The sequence below is a fragment of the Eurosta solidaginis genome, chromosome 5, assembly GCF_040869045.1.
Source record: "Eurosta solidaginis isolate ZX-2024a chromosome 5, ASM4086904v1, whole genome shotgun sequence".
NCBI classification, from domain to species: Eukaryota; Metazoa; Arthropoda; class Insecta; order Diptera; family Tephritidae; genus Eurosta; species Eurosta solidaginis.
Window position 1 is genome coordinate 100,868,703 of NC_090323.1, and position 19,602 is coordinate 100,888,304.

At 40.6% G+C, this 19,602-nt stretch overlaps 1 protein-coding gene across 2 annotated transcripts in view; it reads left to right on the forward strand.

Annotated features, from left to right (window-relative positions):
• Nucleotides 1-16,973, forward strand: part of LOC137251840 (succinate--CoA ligase [ADP/GDP-forming] subunit alpha, mitochondrial-like) — a 79,748-nt gene extending 62,775 nt beyond the window's left edge. The window contains exons 3-5 of one of the 2 annotated variants that reach the window (XM_067786733.1): nucleotides 9,166-9,355; nucleotides 9,428-9,658; nucleotides 16,654-16,973. In XM_067786733.1, the coding sequence (XP_067642834.1) occupies nucleotides 9,166-9,355; nucleotides 9,428-9,571 (334 nt within the window). In that variant the 3' untranslated portion in view covers nucleotides 9,572-9,658; nucleotides 16,654-16,973. Of the gene's footprint in view, nucleotides 1-9,165; nucleotides 9,356-9,427; nucleotides 9,659-12,150; nucleotides 12,290-16,653 lie in introns of those variants that run through there. The other variant, XM_067786734.1, reaches the window with a different exon arrangement.
• Nucleotides 16,974-19,602: the final 2,629 nt, after the last annotated feature.

Genomic DNA, 19,602 nt, shown 5'->3' on the forward strand with positions numbered 1-19,602 from the left:
TGGAGTTTGATAAACATTTTCTCACTGACATATGACTTTTACATGCAGCGCTCATTCAGCAAAACTATGTGCACCATACTTTACAGAATCGCATGAAAAAAAGAGTAAATTTTGTGTGCAAATAAGTTTTCAATAAGTGTACATTTTTTAGTTTTTCACAGTAAGCGAATTGAATAATTATTCGCACTCACTTCACACATTATTCTCTTTAGTTTAGTATGTCCAGAACAACAGAGTAGCAACATCAGAGGAGGCTAGTGTATTTTATATTATATTTAGCCCAAGCGCATAATGTTTTAGTTGTTAAATGTGAACAATACATTTTGTTTAAACTTTTTGTTAGATCCAAGCAATAAAATAGTATTTGTATAGCATATTTGCGTATAATTTTTTGAGTGTTGGCAAACATGCGTGCATACGTCCTACTCCATTGCTTCTTTATCAACTACTAAGCATAATGATTTTACTCTTGCTAACATAGCCACAGTTTAAATTTTGGTGACCACTGAATGAAGCGAGATCCAGATACGGATAGAGATTTAACATGCAATTGCAACAACAATGTGATCCATATGAATAGAAATTTAGCATGCAAATGCAACAACAAATTGATCCATATGGATCTCATTGTTGTTGCATTTGCATGTTAAATCTCTATCCGTATCTAGATCACGCTTCATTGGAACGCGAGGTTAGTTTTTTGTGGAAAATTTATGACAGCTTTCCCTATGTACTTGGTAGCACTAACAGTCATATGCACTAGGACAAACAATAACTTGACAACCCATATATTTTTACTTTAATACCTAGTTTATATATACCGTGATCATCTTCATTTTAGTACTTAACTCCTTATCGTTATTTGCATATAAATTTTTACCTTCTATAATGGGCAGTTATTATCAAATTTTAGAGATGCGGATTTTTTTCATAGAAAAAGTTCTACCTCTAGAGTGTAATCTTTAGTAAAAGAGGAACCTGAAAATTTTATAAAAAATAATCTAGTTCCTAGGGATGGAACACATGTAAACGCGTAGGTTATCTTTTGAGGATTTATTGTAGATTAGGGCATGTGTAAACATCGTACAGTGTGATATATCATCAACCAAGCTGATATAAAGTCACAATGGGAATAAATAATTAATTTTTCTAGCTCTACTCACCAACTACGGCATTTACATAAAAAGAAATATATTATTTGTAAACATTTATTATTATTTCACCCCTTTTTAAATTTTTATTGAGCTAAATAAATTTAAATCAAGAAAGGCTATATCAAAGTTAGAAAAATTCATTAGAGAAAACGTATTATCGTGAAGAAGAGCATATTTTGTATATAAGAATAAGTAATTGCAATAAACTTAAATGAATGTAATCAAAATCAAAAAAATCTAAGTCGATAAAAAATCTAAGCTGAAACTGGAGTCGAACTCTTAATCTAGGTCTGAGATTTTGGAGCCTTGATCAAAATTCGCTTCTGGGTTTGACAATAATTTAAGTACTTTTTTGTCGAATGCCTAATTTGCCTTAAATTCATTCGAGTTCTTTTCTGAAATAGAGTATATTAGGTGATCGGCCCACAAAAATAAATCTTCCATTGTATATTTACGTGACATCTTTCTTGTAACATTTCGCTTGTAGCTCTTAAAATCTTTATTTCTACTCTCCAGTACTTCCTAAGAGAGCTTTCCTGTTGGAAGTACTGCTTTATTAATAATGTATGGGGCAGACAGCGAGTGTAGGTTTTACGTGAGTACCTGTCTTCGAAGAGCTAACCTCACGTATGTACCAAGTACACAGGTCAAAGCAGGTCTGACCAGCCCCCAAGGCTCGCTTACCTTGGTACCAATCGATAATGTGAGTGGACACATCATCACCTTGGTGGGGTTGGAGGCTTATCTAACACCTCTTCCATTCTATGGGTAATGGCACCCGGTTGCAATGCAACTCCACATTCGAACTGACCAACTCTTACCGCATTCGGATATCAACCACAGCCACCACGATGCTCCCAAAGGGGCCAACCGCAATCGAACAGAAACGGAGCAAGCTCCGCGGGCTATTTGTTCCCCGTGGTACCACTTTAAAGTCTTGGTCTGACTTTCGCAGCCGCAGCCAATTCCGGTTGAGTATCCACCTACTCCGGACCGGCCGCCTAGGGGTGAGGTGGGGTTAGAACCCCCCCTCACATACACGGACACACACACGAATTAACCACCACGATCAACACCACGTCTCCTCCGTCTAAACACCTCCAAAGCATACCTATTGAGCAAATCAATAGTCCGACTAGTGGAGAGCGCTCCACTCACATCAACCCTACCTTTTTCAACATTAACTCCACAACTACCCAAATCCCTTATGTCCGAGTACTCCGGGCACTCGCACAGCACATGCACCCAATCCTCACATACAGCCCCACATACACACCCCTCCGTTTCGCTCAAGCCCCTCTTATGCAAGAATGCATTAAGAGGACCATGACCCGTAAGCAGAAAACCCAGGCTCAGATTAAATCTGAAGTCTGGATTTTCCGCCACAAATGAAACGTCACGGATGTACCCGTACGTTACCCTGCCGTTGGGACTATGGTCCCAGCGCTCCTGCCACTTCCCTCTAACCACCCCTCCTAATCGACGCCTATTTTCTAACCATCCACTCTCCACAATATCGTCGGCGGCCCATTCATCCTCCAGCAGCGGCAAACTTGCCCTCCTTCTCAGCCGGAAGGAAACAGCGAGCTGTATAACCACCAGGTCGAGAGGGGGTGCACCAAGAAGCACCTGCATCGCATCCGTGGATACGGTACGACACAAGGGCAAGCATGGGAGCATCATGCACCTCTGTATGCTCAGCACGCGCTTCTGACCATGAGCAGTCATGACCGTTCGGTACCATATGGCGGCACCAAAAGTAGCACATGCTATGAATAGGCCACGATATATTGTACGAACGGTACGGCGGCTCAGGCCCCAGTCACTCCGAATGATACGTCGTAGCTGCCCCGAAACATTCTGCATCTTGTCCCTGACAGCATCCAAGTGTGGCAGGAAGTTCATTCGCTCACCCATTGTCAGCCCCAGGTATTTGACTTTCGTCGCATATCTGATGCTGACCCCGCCGATGCGGACAACCGGTGGGCGATTCTGTGACAATCTGCCCTTGAGCAGCATCATCACAGTTTTGTCCACCGAAATCTCTACGCCAACATGGGCGCCCCAGCCAGCCACTATTTGACATAGGGACTCGCTGGTACGCTCAATGCTGGCGCGAGAATCCTCCTCCACTAATAAGAGAAGGTCATCCGCATAGGCGCAGAGTTTGCAAAGATGCTCGAGTTGCCTTATCAAGGAGTCAATCATCATGTTCCATATATATGGACCACAGATGGATCCCTGCGGACAACCTCGAGCCACCTCCCTTTCCACACTTTCACAGGCACCAACGTTAGTAGCTCGTCTGTCCGAGAAATAGCTCTGCCACAGAGCAATTACTCACTCGGTTCGTTCACAACATGAACGTGAGAAGTGAGTACCCACTCGCCCAACGCCCCTCCCCGTCCATGACTAGCATATCCAGGGGAAGCCCTGGATATTTTGATATGCCATATAGGGGATACGGCATTGGCATCCATACCAATGATAACTGGCGTGCTACTCGTTAGTAGTAGCACCGTATCAAGGTATTGGATATAGGGTTCCATGGGTTCACCAAACTTACAATATATGCTTGCAAAGATGGCTCTTCCAAAAGAGCCCTCAATGCTCACACATACTCCCCAATCAGACGCATTCAACAACAAGCATTCATAATTGGGCTCATTCACCACAACTGCAGCATTGCCCCGAAGGTCACAAAAGGACATAAACCCTCCAGGAAGCCTTCTCACCACACCATTGGTAGTGTAGGGTTCCTGGAGCAGGGCAATACTGCAACTCTCATCAGCCATACGCGCCCCCAATTCGCACACAACGGAGTACGCTCCCTGACAGTTGAGTTGAAGAATTAAACCCATTAATGTCTGGCGAGTGCACGGGCAACAACGGCAGCATATGTCGGGCATTCCGCCGACATCATAAGATGTGCGGCGGGTCTGCCCCTAAATGCGCAATTTCGGCAATGCACCCCACTAGGGCACTTTGCCTCAATATGCCCTTCCTGACCGCACCTCCGTCAGACGGCAGCCTTCAACCCACAGTCCCTCACCTGGTGATCAAGGCTCAGGCAACGGAAGCAGCTGCAGGTTTGGTTCTCTCCACTTAAAGACTTCCCCTACTCTTTTGCGTCCTTGCCCGCAGTTATACTGCCGCCAATTGCATCCTCACCGTCAGCAGCAGTCTCTGGCACGCCATCGGCTGCTTTACCGTCGGTTGAGGAGCCAGCGGCGACAGTGGGCACCACGGACTCAGCAGCGAAACCGGTACCCCCAGCAACAGCAAATGTGTCCCAACTATAGGGACCTACCCCGGATAGCCCGGATTCCGGCAGACTGCGTATATCCGCGTCGTCGTCGGATTTCGGGAGAATACTCTCCTCATCCTCCGACTTCGCGGACTTACTCGGCCCGCCCTTACCCTCCTGCTCTGCAATTTTCGAGGTGGTCGCCTTCCCCGACGCCACCGGTATCCACGACTTACCCGCTTTTTTATCCGCTCTGCGACCGGTTTGCACAGTGGCAGCCTTCCCGGTGTTCACCTTTAAGAACTGCCGCGCACTTACCCCTTTATCCTCTCCCGAGGTCGACCCATCAGCGGCCGTCAAAGAACGACCTCCGACGGAACATGGCCCCGGGCGCTTCTTTGCACCGCCCACCATTTCCACAAAGCGCCTGTCGCCAGAGACAAACTTATACGACACGGATGTGGGAGTAAACACCAGGAGAAAACCGATGCCCACTGGGCGAATGTAGGCTGCCCTAAAATAGAGGGCTATAACCACTCAGAACCAGTGGTCAGCAGCAGTAGCAGCCCAACCCGTCAGCTATAGCAATAACGCGGTAACGTAGCTCGTACGCTGTTTGTCAGCAAAGTGCTGACGTGGTCACTACGACCGTCGACCGGCACGAAAGCTACGCCGAGCTGAACGGGCAGACTATAAACACTACAGCTTATACTGCCACTAATTCAAGTATGGGTTTATGCCCCCTAACGCAGGCAGTCCACAATTGTTCACTGAGCAAGTAATCCAACACTGTTCCCAAGCGGAACAGTGTGTAGTCACACACAAGTTTTCACCTGGGTACTCACTCACAGCCGATTGAATGCGCGCACACATAAGTTTACCTCCACGTGCAAGCACTTTGAGGTTAGGGCGAAAATTGGTAGCAACCAAAATCACGCGCACAAAATTAGGGCTCCGCCGGAGATTGACCTTCAACTGACCGCTAAATTTGTGCTCCAAATGTCTATCACTTTACACAATTCACAACAACAAAGGTTTTTTCCGCCCCTTTGTGTATGCTACTAAAACACTCTTAACGCACTCCACGAATTTCTTTAAACAACTGCCCGCGACTTCAATGCACAACCGTTCACAACGAAATCCACAGTCAGAGTGTATGGGGCAGACAGTCAAAATTTTGTAAATGCTCGATGGCATGTAATACATTGGGTACAAATCTACAAACATACTGCAGGTGGACTTCCGCTGACAGATAAGTTATAAGAATGGATTCCTTTGGAGGATAGCATGCATTTTTTTCTTTCCTAAGGATTTCATATGATGTGTAAATGTCTTTGTTTAGCCCCAGATCGTATTTCTAAAAACGTTTTAACTGTAAACTTTCGGTTTATGTATAGAGCTACTGCCTCTTCTGGAGTATATTTAACTAACACTGATGCTGGACGAGTTAGGGCATATTATATTGTGACGAATATTAGCAACACTAAGGGATACTATCATCACTAAGCCGATACTAAGCAGTCACTTGTATCTACATAAACAAATCAATCATTATGTCTGCGCTTATGTCCATACAAGCAGCGGAGAGATACGCACAAACACATGCATATATCTGAGATACTCACAAAAGTATGCAATCATCGCGCATATTGCTATGCGAGAAGCTGTAAACTTGCATCTGTAGTTTATAACTGGTGAGTTTATAGCTGGTAAACAAGTACTAAATTCTAGAAGAAGTATGCGAACGACACAGCCGAAGAGTATAAAAGCAGCACAAGCTGAGGCATGGGCAGTCAGTTTGATTTAAGCACGCTATCAGTTGCGAAGTATCAGTGTTATTGTGAAGTATTTTCAAAGTAGTCTAATAAAGACCATTTTGCATTATTGAATATAGGAGTTATTTATTCAACAGTTTAGCTATACGAACGTTAGTAGAAGGTTGCAAATAAGCGGAATTTCCCTAAATTTGTTACAATATTTTAGTTGCGTCTGAATTAATGCTGCATACCGCTGACCCGATAAACTTAAGCTAGAAGCAGTTGCAAAAGCCCACTCTTCTTTTGAATAGTTTCTTATGAAATGTGATAACTTTTTCCTTTTCGACTGATCACTAGCCTCCGAAAAAGATATCACTGGTCCTCCCTTCTTCTTTTAAAATACGTCTGCAACTTTTCCACTCAAAAATTTTGAAACTGTTTTTTTATTGGATTCAACTTTCAGCTGTCATTCTTTCTTTTGCGTTATTTTGCTTATACCGAATCTCGAAAAGTTCCTCCCTTGAAATTGCCATATTTCCTGAAAAAGAAATATTACATGAAAACCTACATTTTCCTGCAGCTAAAGTTTTACTATTTTAGTTTTACGAATAGTAGCAAACAAGTTTAGATAAATTTAAATCGGATAAAGGTGGATAACGAGATTGCTGGTGTTATGAAGTCAAAAAATTTTACTTAATTTAACATTATCACACTATTACATGAAAAACTAATTCCTGTTCAACAAAATCGCAAAATGTATATTTACTAAAATTAGCATACATCAGGAAAATAAACACAATATTATGCTTTAGCAATTCAAGTGTAATTCACAGCAGGCCAGCAATTTAAACTTCCACATTCAATGGCAAAAAGTCGACTTAACACTCTTTCCCAATTGATATGCTTCCAAATAAAGCTCGGTTAGTCGATTCAACTTAGTTCAAATTTCCTGTTTTTTCATTTTTTTCGCATAATTATGCATTTCTAAATAGAATCTCAAAAGAATTTTTGTAATTCAATGATACAATTATTTAACTTAATATTGTCGAGAACATGTAAGTAACATACTATGCGTCGTGTTGGTCTGCAAATAAATTATTAATGCCATCAAATAATTACATTGTATTCATTTTAAATCATGATAGTATAACTATAACTTTTTATTTGAAAAATATAAGAAATGCTTTTTGTACAAAGCTCCTAACAGAAGTAAAATTTTAAATGTCAGCCTTGGGATGATATTAATTTAATTCAAAATGCTTATTTTGGTATTTCTCCCGAGAGTTTTCGACGTATTTCAACCGCCGATCACGTTGTAAAGCATTCGTACTACATCGTTTTTTTAATTGCAAAATCCCATACAATTTTATATGGAAAATATATAGCATTTTTGGCATTGTTTAAAGAACGAATAATACTGGCTATTAATTTGATAATTTGTTTTAACTTTTGGGTTGGATTTTATATAAGGTGCCACGATTTTCAAACTTTTGTTGATTTGTAGGGGTAGAGGGGGTCCTAAAAATCACAAAATTATCATCCGCAGCTCTAGGAAACTCTTAGTTTATGAAATATAAGCTTTTTAATTTCCAAATTTAGTAAAATTTCAACTTAGGTCCTGCGCTTAAAATTCGGGTCGCACAGGGTCGATAGCGGTATCAAAAGACGCGTATTTGCGTCAAGATTCAGAATCCGAAAGCAGAAGCTGTATTTTTTTATCTCGTTTAAAAGTTATTCGCGGAAAACACGTCGGTACTATTGTCGCTTTTTCGTTGTTGCAATTAAACAAACGAAAACAAATGAAGGTGGTGAATAGTGTTGCCAGCTCCGCAACAATATCTTTTTATCTTGGTAAAACATTATAAGGTGGTGGCACGTCGACATAAATGCAAACAAACATACACTATCAATGTATTTTGTTTTGTAATTCTCTGAATAATTTGAAATTAATGTATTTAATTGGAACAAGTGCAGAATACATACATTTGTCAAAAAAAAATAAAAATAAAAAATCGGACTTTATACGAGATTTTTATGCTGATTCCAACGGTAATTCTGCGTAGAACACTTTTCTGCATTATGCGACCCGAATTTTAAGTGCAGGACTTAAGTTGAAATTTTACTAAATTTGGAAATTAAAAAGCTTATATTTCATAAACTAAGAGTTTCCTAGAGTTACGGATGATAATTTTGTGATTTTTAGGACCCCCGCCACCCCTCGAAAAAAAAGTTGGAAAATCGTGGCACCTTTTCAAAATATTCCCCAATACTATATTTAATCAATACAAATTAAAACTTCTTCTTTGCACAAATTCTAGATATGATATCAAAGATATACCTAACTAACTTTTCGATAACTAAAGAAAAATTATTTAACTTAACGTACCAAATACCCTACAAGACGGAGGTAACTAGTTCACCCACACATTCAAAGCTTTTTTCGCTCTCCACTGCCACATCGACGTTTCTTGCTGTCATCGAAATGACAGCGTCATCTTAATACGGCAATTTATTAATTATTCCGGGAATCATTTTAAAACGATGAAAAACTATAATTGTGGTAATTAAACTAAAAAATTAAAAAAGGGCTTGTGCTACGGGCTTTTAGGTGTGACGTGTGTTAGCTGTTTAGGCACTTCTAAATTAACATGGCGCATTAACTAGAGGCGGCCAAGTCCTCTTGACACCAATTGGAATTAGAAGATTTGATTTCCAAAACCAAAAAAGGTAACGTTTTCAAGACAGTGCACAACCTAAACAAAGGTGGTATCAAAAGACGCGTGTCGAGATCCGTTTTTAGAATCTGAAAGTTGTATGGAATCGACGGGATGGCCTAGAAGGTTTCAGGTGGTCATACTAAATCGCTCCCGGGGAGTGTCCTTATCGCTACAACCAAAGCAACATTATTTACTCTCTGCTTTTCATTCATACGTATGTGTATTTTTAAATAATAAAAAAAATGTTATATTATTCTAATATATATAATCTCTGCCGGGGTGCGATTCAGCTCAGGATATGCCAAAACAACAAAAAACCTACAATTAAATGCAGATTCACGTGTCATTTGCCAAGGATTTACCGGGAAAAAAGGTACTTTCCACAACCAACATGCTTTGGAATACGGTACAAAATTGGTTGGATGTATTTTCCCAAAAAAGGGTGGAACTACGCATCTTGGTTTGCCAGTATTTGCTTCGGTAATTTATATTGATTTGTATTGATTAAAAATTGCAATAGTAGATAATGTAATGTGAATTAAAATTGAATAGGTAGCCGAAGCAAAAAATGCAACTGATCCACATGCAACTGTTGTTTATGTGCCGCCACCGGGAGCTGCTGCTGCTATCATAGCAGTATTACAAGCACGTCATTTCTTTGATTGGTTGCATAATCGAAATTGTGCCCTAACATGATATGGTTCGCGTTAAGCACGCTATGTTAAAGCAAAATAAATCTCGTCTAGTCAGGCCCGATTGTCCAGGATCATCGCACCAGAAAGGGTAAGTAAATTGCCTACCATATTAAATATATAAACAACATGTATGAATTTGTTAGTGATAATTTGTCATGCTTTTGTTGATAATCAACTGAAGAAGGCAAATACCAAAGAGTTCGAAGTTCATGTAAATACCAATTGATTTCTTTAAATAGCGTTTGGAGAACAAAACCCATATGTATGTATGCATACAACTGCATAGAAAGGGAGGGATTAATTAATTATGATCAGTAGATTTATAGGATTTTTATTATTTTCCATGCGTCGCCGTTGCCATTACATTACGTTAAGAGAGGACATCAACACCTTAACCACAACCAGTTAAAATTTTAGTAAATTTTCCTCTTTTCATTACTGATTCAAAACGTGGGAAGTTATATATGTACCATTCCATCGAGAATGGTAAATTTTAGCAGACTTTCGCATTGCGGTCATTATTAATATTCAATCCCTAGAAGGTTCAATGTAGTCATATCAATAGGTTCGGAGATGGTCGGGTTAGTACCTCAATGGTGCTTGTTACCGGAACGTAGATAGATAATTTATTGAGGATTGTACAGTGACTTGCACATCTCCTTCACAGCACCTCATCGTAGCCGAATTCTTTGATGAACCCTGACAGAATTCTTGGCTTGAGGGATTAAATGTGGGAATGCACTGGCCATGGTGATCCCATAAACTTAGCCCTACGTTTTGAGATTGCTTCGTATTCTTGGAGGATTTGTTCCGCCGTCTGCTGATCGATCACAAAATCGGCATGTGTTATTCGATAGTATGCGCACTTTCTGCATACGGCTGCTCAGTCTATAATGCCCTGTAAGAATAGCTCTTGGGATTCTTCGGTTATCTTTCGATAGGTCTATTATTGCCCTGTAGCGACTTGTGCTATAACTTCCTAACAGTAACTTAGATTGTCTCAAACCTGGCGTATTGCTCCAGTGTTCTTCTCTCTCCCCCCCCCCCCCTTCTTCTAATAAATGCTCCTGTGAGCCAACTGACAGGAACGGCCCGGGATCGATGGGTCATGTAGTTCCTGCCTCTCTTTCCGGGTTTTCCGCCTGCTCTTGTTGTAGCAGTGCTTCGCCCCATCCAATAGGTGCGACAGATCACAAATTGTCATCAATGTCCTCTAACGGGAGTCCAAGGAAACAGAAAGTTTCAACAGGGGTGGACCATAATGAGAGGAGTGTTAGAGGCGTTGATTCCACAATACAGCTAAAGAGATGGTTGGTGTCATGTGGGGACACATTATAAGCAGGACATATGTTTTGTATGTCTGGGTTGATTCTGGATAGGTAAGAGTTTAACCTGTTACAGTATCCAGATCGAAGTTGGGCTAGAGTGACTCCCGTTTCCTTAGGGAGAGTGCGTTCCTACTCTGCTAGTTTTTTCTTTGAGTACAGGATTCACCGGGCAATTCCTGGCATAGAGGTCCGACGCCTGTTTGTGGAGTTCACTCAGGACCTGCTTGTGTTTTTCAGCTTCATACGGCTGTGTTCTCAGGTGCCGTATTTTCTCATAATGTAATGAGGGCGTGAACAACAAGAAGCCACAAAAGATTTGTAAAAGTTACGAGGACGTCGGGTTTTGGGATCAAGCCCAGAGCAACCTGTCCGATGCAACCATCCCTTGCACGTGACACACTGACAAGAGTATGACCGTCCTAAAAAGATTTTTTTCCGGCAAACGCAGCAAAACCATTTCTCATGACCGGGGTCAGGAGAAGGACACGGATTGGGTTCGATACCTTCCCGGAGGAGGAGAGTATGGCGCAGACCCGCTGCATGGATCTGCTGGGAGGATGATAATTTGTGGGAGGGACGCAACAAACTAAACACTAGAGTCCGCCTGCTCATTACCCTGTACTCCCCTGTGGCCTGGAACCCAGTTCAACAGTACTACGTTGTGCACCCAAGGACCAGTGCTGACTTTATTTCGAACGCCACAGTGGGGCCTGACTGTCTGACTGAGTATGGCAATTGTTTCATTGGAGTATCAGCGCTGAAGGTTCAGCTTAGCGCACCAACATATGGCGAATACTTCCGCTTGAAAGCTGCTCGTATGTGCTTTTAGAAGTACTGATATTTTGGCTCTCGGTCCGGAGACTCTGGCTTCAATCCCCTCTGGCGTCTTCGAACCAGGGCCGTAGAGAGAAAATCCGGGCCCGGGACTAAAAAAATTTACGGCCCCCTATAAAAAAATCCACTAATACATTTCATTAACGTGAATTAATGACGTTTCATTCATAAATCATTATTGATGGATTACATCAAAAAAAATTTTTGCCACATCAACTAAATGATTTTTGGCTAAGAGCTGACAATAAAATTAACACAGAATATTTACTATTTGTTTTATTTTATTGTATGGTAGAAATAAAATTCTCTTTTAACAGCCACATATTATTTCAAATAATCTTTTCTAGTTATTTGGTAACAAATTCATACATTTCTGATAAATTTAATGATGATTATAAATTTTAATTATTCAATATAGAATGTTCGGATATCAAAGAGTGGCTTTACTTGCTTTTTTCGCTGCAAAATTTTTTATAATAATATCAAAATTTAACTGTCTTGCCAAAACGGATGCAACACAAAGCGTGGCAAGTCCTAAAACTCGCTCTTTAGATGAACACGATTTTTGAAAGTCTTTCATTCTTGAAAGGACGCTGAAGGAACGTTCTGCACTAGATACAGTCATAGGTAAAGTGCAAAAGGTACGTAAACCAATACAAAAGTTGGGGGAAAATTGTATACATATTTTGAAAATAGACGGCATTTAGCAATTCCAATGGTGACAGACCTTTATCAAAATTTGCTTCGTAAATGTGTTTCAAGTTAACTATTTCACATTCTAAGCTTTGAGAAATATCCGACTTGTATTTTTCGACAAATTTTGCTGCGCTCGCCCGAACCGTAGTTTCATCCATGTCTTAAATTGCCACAAAAAGGAAAAATTTTCGTTCAAATTTCTCATAGCTGCAAATCGTTCAGTAATGCCAGTGATTACCGAATCAACGATCACCAAGAATGTATTGTTTTTGAAATCAGACTCTGAATCATCCGTAATCATCTCATTTAAATTATCTTCAGAACGCCTTTTGGGTTTTCTCTTTCGAATGTCCGGAAACTTTGGCGAGATGTTCAATTGAATAGCAACTGTTTTGCATTCGTTTAAAATTGTTTCCTGATCAACTTCAAATCAGCTAATAAGGCATCTAGATGTCGGACCTCAACATCTGTGGTTGTTGTTGTTGTTGTAGCGATTAGGTTACTCCCCGAAGGCTTTGGGGAGTGTTATCGATGTGATGGTCCTTTGTCGGATACAGATCCGATACGCTCCGGTAACACAGCACCATTAAGGTGCTGGCCCGACCATCTCGGGATCAATTTATATGGCCACATTAAACCTTCAGGCCATCCCTCCCTCCCCACCCCCAAGTTCCATGAGGAGCTTGGGGTCGCCAGAGCCTCGTCTGTTAGTGAAACGGGATTCGCCGCTCGAAGGTGAGGTTGACAATTGGGTTGGAGAAGCTATATATTGCGCTACACAACCCCTTGAATCCCAACACCTGTGGTGGCGTCTCTCGCTTGGAGGACCACACTTCTTTCATTAATGGTAGGGTTTTGAACCAAATTGAGGACAGCAAGATACATTGGAACTTGTTGATGTACTTGAGAATGCCGATAACATCGCCGTATGCTTGCGCAGTCAAATTTGGCTTTTGGCTGAAAGACTATGAAGAGAGCTAGGTACATTTTTTTTGAGGATGTCACATCGTTGTGGCTGTCGTATGCGTAAGAGGGGACTAAAATATCACATTCCAGAGGCTGTGTAGCGCAACCCTGCAGGTTGCCAGCGCAATATATAGCTTCCCCAAACCTAATTGTCAACCTCCCCTATCCGCGGCGAATCCTGTTTCACTAACAGACGAGGCTCTGGCGACCCCAAGCTCCTCATGGAACTTGGGATGGGGAGGGAGGGGATGGTCTGAAGGTTTAATGTGGTCACATAAATCGTTCCCGAGATGGTCGGGCTAGCACCTTAATGGTGCTGTGGTACCGGAGCGTACCGGATCTGTATCCGGCAAAGGACCATCCCATCGATAATACTCCTCAAAGCATTCGGGGAGGAACCTTATCGCTACAACAACAACAACAACAATAGAGTTACTCCTACCCCAGAAAATGGTCAACATTTATAGTGCATACAAAGAACATTTCAACTCACCAAATTCACTCATATTAACAGAGTATATGTGGAACTTAAGAGCGAATTGAGAGTTTCACAAAGTTGCACTGCCACACCGCCATTTTATACAGGGTAAAAGTGTAACGCTTTTGCGTTGCGAGCAGGCAAGAATTTTCACAAAAGAACGAAATACCCCGTAAGGGCGTTGCCTGTTTTTTAGAATAGAACAACAACGCTTGCGTAACACTTTATCCAGAAAAGAAAACGCTATCATAGCTGCGGGTTGCACAAGGCGAGTAATCAGCATTCGAGTTTTTGTCGAGAATGTGACGTAGTGCTCCGTTGTAAGCTCCTCTCATATTGGCGCCGTTATCGTACCCTTGTGCACGACAATCTTCAATCATGTATGGCAAATTAGATCAGCGATTTTCTGAGCAGTTTTTTGTTTACAATTCACGAAAGCCAAAATCTGTTCTGGAATTGTAAATTTGTTGCTTTCGAATTGAAATGGAGTGAGCGAAAAATGAACGTAGTCAACGTGACTAGCATCAAGCATAGCATCAACGATAATAGAAAAATACTTAGCTTTCTTGCCTTGATCTAATATAGTTTCCCTCACATGCTTTGCACAAATTTCTATAAACTCGTTCTGAATGTCTGGGGAAAGATAGTGAACTTGTAAGCGTGCTATTGTGAAATCCTAACTTTCTCCAAATGATCTCTAAGTATCGGATCATAATGGCTTATGAGATCTTAGATGCCCAAAAAATGTCCATCCTTTCGCTTTTTGGAAAAAAATAGTGTCCAAAATTCTATATAAAATTTCTTTCCACTTTTGAGTTTCAGTGATTAGCTGTTCATTGATAAGTGTATCAATTGTAACCTCCTTTCGAATTAGGTTTTGCAAAGATCGCCATTGAATATAACATTTAATGCGATCTTCATTATTTTCGTGTGATGGCAGTTTAGCGTATAGCTTCTTCCATACCTGGAATTTCGAATATTCGCCAGGACAACAAATTTTAGGTCGATTTAAAGTATTGGTGCTTAACAGACGACATGGTAGGCAATAAAAAGCATTGCTCCTGGCACTCCACACCAACCAGTGACGCTCCACTTTCTCTCCATTTGGCAAGATTCTGTTTAACAACGAGGTAGGAAATGCCTCGTCATGACAATCACGTGGAAAAATAACAGGGCACTTTTGATGACCTCGACGAATTATTTCGTTGACTTCTTCAGATCGCAAAAACTCATTATTCACGGTACCGATATCGAAGTCGTTTAAATAGTCTAGACTTTGATACAGAGTTGGTGGTATTGTTGGAAGGCTTTTTGAAGATGAACCTTCATCAGTGTTACCACGAAAACTTTACGATTTCGGATTCATGTAAACATATATTTTTGTTTGATGTTTTTATTGTCTCCTCAGTGTTCGAGGGACCAGGTAAAAAATCATTATCAATATTCGTTGCTTTTGAAATTCGGCTTAAAATTTCCACATGGAACAACTAAAGACTCTCCTGAATTAAAAAAAAATGTCTTAGTACCTCTAAATCGCGGGACCCCCGAGAAATACCGGGCCCCCTGAGAAATATCGTGCCCTGCGCTTGCCTTGCTCCAGCTATTAGGAGTGATAAAGCTGTCAGATCTAGAAGCAGCAAGTGGCTTAAGTCCTAGGAAGCTTCTAGTATTTGTCAAGAGGACGGAGTTTTTTTATAACATAGGTCCTGGTTCTTGATAGGGTTTTCAGCTTGGTCGTTAAAAAAACTTCTGGTAACACTACGGAATCATCAGTCTATGTGAGATCCTCATGAACCGGCCACTTCAACCTAACCTATATTTTGTGTTTTGATTTTTACTTTAGAATCTACCGGTTAAGTAAGCGATGTCAGCTAACTAAACGCCTCCAAATCTAGATCCATAAGGAACATGAGGTCGCCAGAGCCTCGGCTGTTAAAGAAACAGGATTCGCCACGGGTAGGTGACGTTGACAATTGGGTTGGAGAGGCTATATATTGCGCTGGCAACCCATTGAAAGGATTGCGCTACAAAACCCCTTGAATCAATTTGGTATTTAAGTCGCCTCTTACGACAGGCATATCTACCACGGGTATACTCTAAGCCCACTAACCCGCTGTAGCCAGGAGAAGCGTGAGTGCACTTTGGGTGTCGCAATGCAAGTTCCGTCGTGCCTGGTGTTGTTGGGTGAGCGGCCAGGCAAGGCAGCAGGGTACACATGCACCATTCAGGAGGATACCCTCGCTGAGCCCAGAAAATCTGGAAAAATTAGATGTACTGCTCAGATCCAGCAACCGAGTATGTTCTGTACTGGCATATGATAAACTTGCAGACAACCAAACGTTTACTTTCCTGTCCAAAAGGGAATTGGTGGTCGGCACTGCTGCTAAAGAAGAATAGACGTAGTCATATCAATTCGTTCCCGGGTTACTCGGGGAAAGCAGTTTTAGCAGTGCTTTGCCCGTTTCAATTTGCACATCCATTCAAAGAACTTCGCATAATGGATTAAACAGTCATCTGCATTTATTCGTTTTTGTTTTTGTAGCACGCCTAATTTACTATCTATTACCCCAACATCTATCAATTATCCCTTGTTATAATCTTCGGGTACCCCCGCTACCGGAAGATGCCTTGGCATGGTGGAGGTTCACTTGAATTTACTTTACAGATCCTGATTCTGGTTATCTGAAATCCCCTTGAGTATCTTGTATTTATTAAGCACTTCCGGTTATATTAAAAAATTATTATCTATCCTTACTGATATTCGTTTCTTTTTCATTCTAGGTAATTCGATTTGACGATGTGGGCATAGCAATATTCCAGCTGTGGCTGTAAGAAGAACGTACATTTGCTCAAACTACAAGAAAACTGCGACAACTGTCCCTCGGCCTTTTTAGTATCACATATAAGGCCCTACCACGCATATTATGGGAAAGGGTCAAGTTCAAAGGCTCAACATCACCTGCAAATTGACTTTGATAGCACGAAATGGGGCTGCATATATTCCGGAATTATATCTACAACACTCATATCTATGCAAACTGATACTAACAACACCACCCGCGCAGGAAAAATTGAGCACCATCAGTGTGAGCTTGGAAACTCAAAATGGTTTCAGAAAGGGCACGACTACGAATGAGTTTATGTCTTTACATATGTAGTTTGTACATAAATATGCACATATGTAAGGTTTACTAGAAAATTAAGGAAATTATTTGTAAAAACCTTCGTATACATAATTTATTCATAATTAAATATTATTTAAACAAAAGGGACGCGTTTCATTCATATAAAAAGCGAATTGACAGAAGGTAAGCGGTACGGGTAACCGATAGGCCAGTCACCCGTGTTGTTGTTGTTGCATATGTTTTGCTTAGCGATAACGAAAACATACCTAATGAAGTAACTTAAAAATGTAAATAACATCGAGCGAGAAGGAATGTCGAAAACACAATAGGTAAGAGCGAGAAAAGGAGTCACACGTACACTATTTTGAGAGCATGCGTTACCTTTTTCACGACAGCAATGTAAAAGTAATTAAGACGATAATTGGTGACCAAGTTATTGGTAACGATTAAGTAATCGATTAGGTAACGGATACCTGTCTTGTAGGGTAGATTGAAAAGGAATCGATAATACCCACAAATCAAACACAGAAGATGGCACATTCACGAGTTCAAAATTGCTTCGTTCTGCGTAAACACGTCACACTTGACTGCTTCAGCGAATGAAAGAAAGAGAGAAAAAGACAAAATTGCCCATAAAAGCAGCTGAACTAAAGTTTACAAGCGCAATGCGCCACCTTCTATAATTCCACCATGGATTATACCTACAATAGGCCCCTATTATGAGACAAATTCCATCTACGACTGTGGTCGAAAGAGTTGATCGAACGAAATTTCATTCGGTATTATGACACTCATTCGATCAACACTAGTGTCATTCTTCGATAATTCGATAAATTCAAGCGTTCAGAAAAGTAAATTCCCATCATCTCTCAAATAAAAGGGGGACTCATGTAACCTTATAAATGCCTTATAAAGTGTGTAAACGTATAAATTTATCTAGTGCGTAAACGAGCTGTCAAATTTTGTACGAAAAATCATTTACATAATAGGGGGAGTCACGAAAGCATATAAACTTATAAGGTGTAAAATTATATCCATTTACATACGCGGTTATATGAACGCACCTAGTAATACTCTTGTTAAACTTGATTGTTTATCAGCTGTATTGTTGCCAAACAAATTTTTTTTGATTGTTATACAAATTAAAAGAATGCCAAGATTAAGTGAAAAATCAAAACTAAAACGCCTTTACTTGCTGATGTTGGAGATTTCTGATGAAAATGCCTGCTGTAATGTCTGCCATGCAACGCCCAATGCCTTGACATTGGATCAAGTTGATGGCTTTAGCGTCTCGCCACAGGATGTTGCCAACGCAATATCTATTATAAAAAACAGCTGAAAAGCTGATCACAAGGGGTTTCCTCCAATATTTTTCAGGCTACTTAACTCAATCATATCTACTCCCATCGCTAAATTATTCAATAAGTGCTTAAGTAAAGGTATCTTTTTAGACTCTTGGAAGCTTTGCACAATATTGCCAGTCTACAAATCGGGTAACCGAAATGACGTATCTAACTATAGACCCATTGTGAAACAAAGTAATTTTGCAAAAATCTTTGATCACGTGGTCAAAGCTAAACTATACGATCACGTTCAATCATATATCTCTATACATCAACACGGATTTGTACCCTCGAGATCAACTTTCTCAAATCTGGTCTTAATTACAAACAAAACAATTAACGCCTTTGAGAGCCAAGCACAGTTAGATGTAGTTTACACTGACTTTTCTAAGGCATTCGACAAGGTAAACCACTCGTTCCTCTTGGAAAAACTCAAAGCATTCGGCATTAACGGAAACATTCTAGATTTTTTCTCAAGTTTTCTTATGGGACGAAAACTTTTCGTCCAAATGGAATCCGCTAGATCTCAAACTTACATACATGCTTGGTCAGGTATCCCCCAAGGTACACATCTTGGGCCTCTCCTCTTTTTACTTTTTATTAATGACCTTCCTGATCAATTTTCAACTGCGGATTGTCTTATGTTTGCGGATGATGTTAAATTATTCCTAAAAATTCAAAATACAATTGACTGTTCTAGTATTCAGTCTGATCTAAATAATCTTTCTAATTGGTGTATATTAAATCATCTCCATCTAAATGTTAGTAAATGTTGCGTCATCACGTTTGCTAAAAAGTCTAAGACAGTGACTTGCGACAATGTACTAAATGGACAAAAATTGTGCCGTAAAGATACTATTAAGGATCTAGGGGTTATTTTCGACTCTAGGTTGACCTTTTCCAACCATGTAGACCATGTGGTGTCGAAGTCTTTTTCTATGATTGGTTTTATACGCAGAAACACTGTGGATTTTGTTGACCCACTTACTCTCAAAGCGCTGTACATATCTTTAGTGCGTAGTCAATTGGACTATTGCTGTATAATTTGGAACCCTTACTATCAAAATCTTACTTCTATAATTGAAAAGGTGCAACGGGTGTTCACTAGAATGGCTTTGCGTCCTCTGTCATGGCCTGATGGGCTTCCAAACTATATTGGTAGACGCAAGTTGCTAGGTCTACAAAGTTTGGAAGAGAGAAGGTCTTATTTTTCTATTATTTTTGTGTATAATGTGATGAATTCTAGAATCAACTGTGAACTC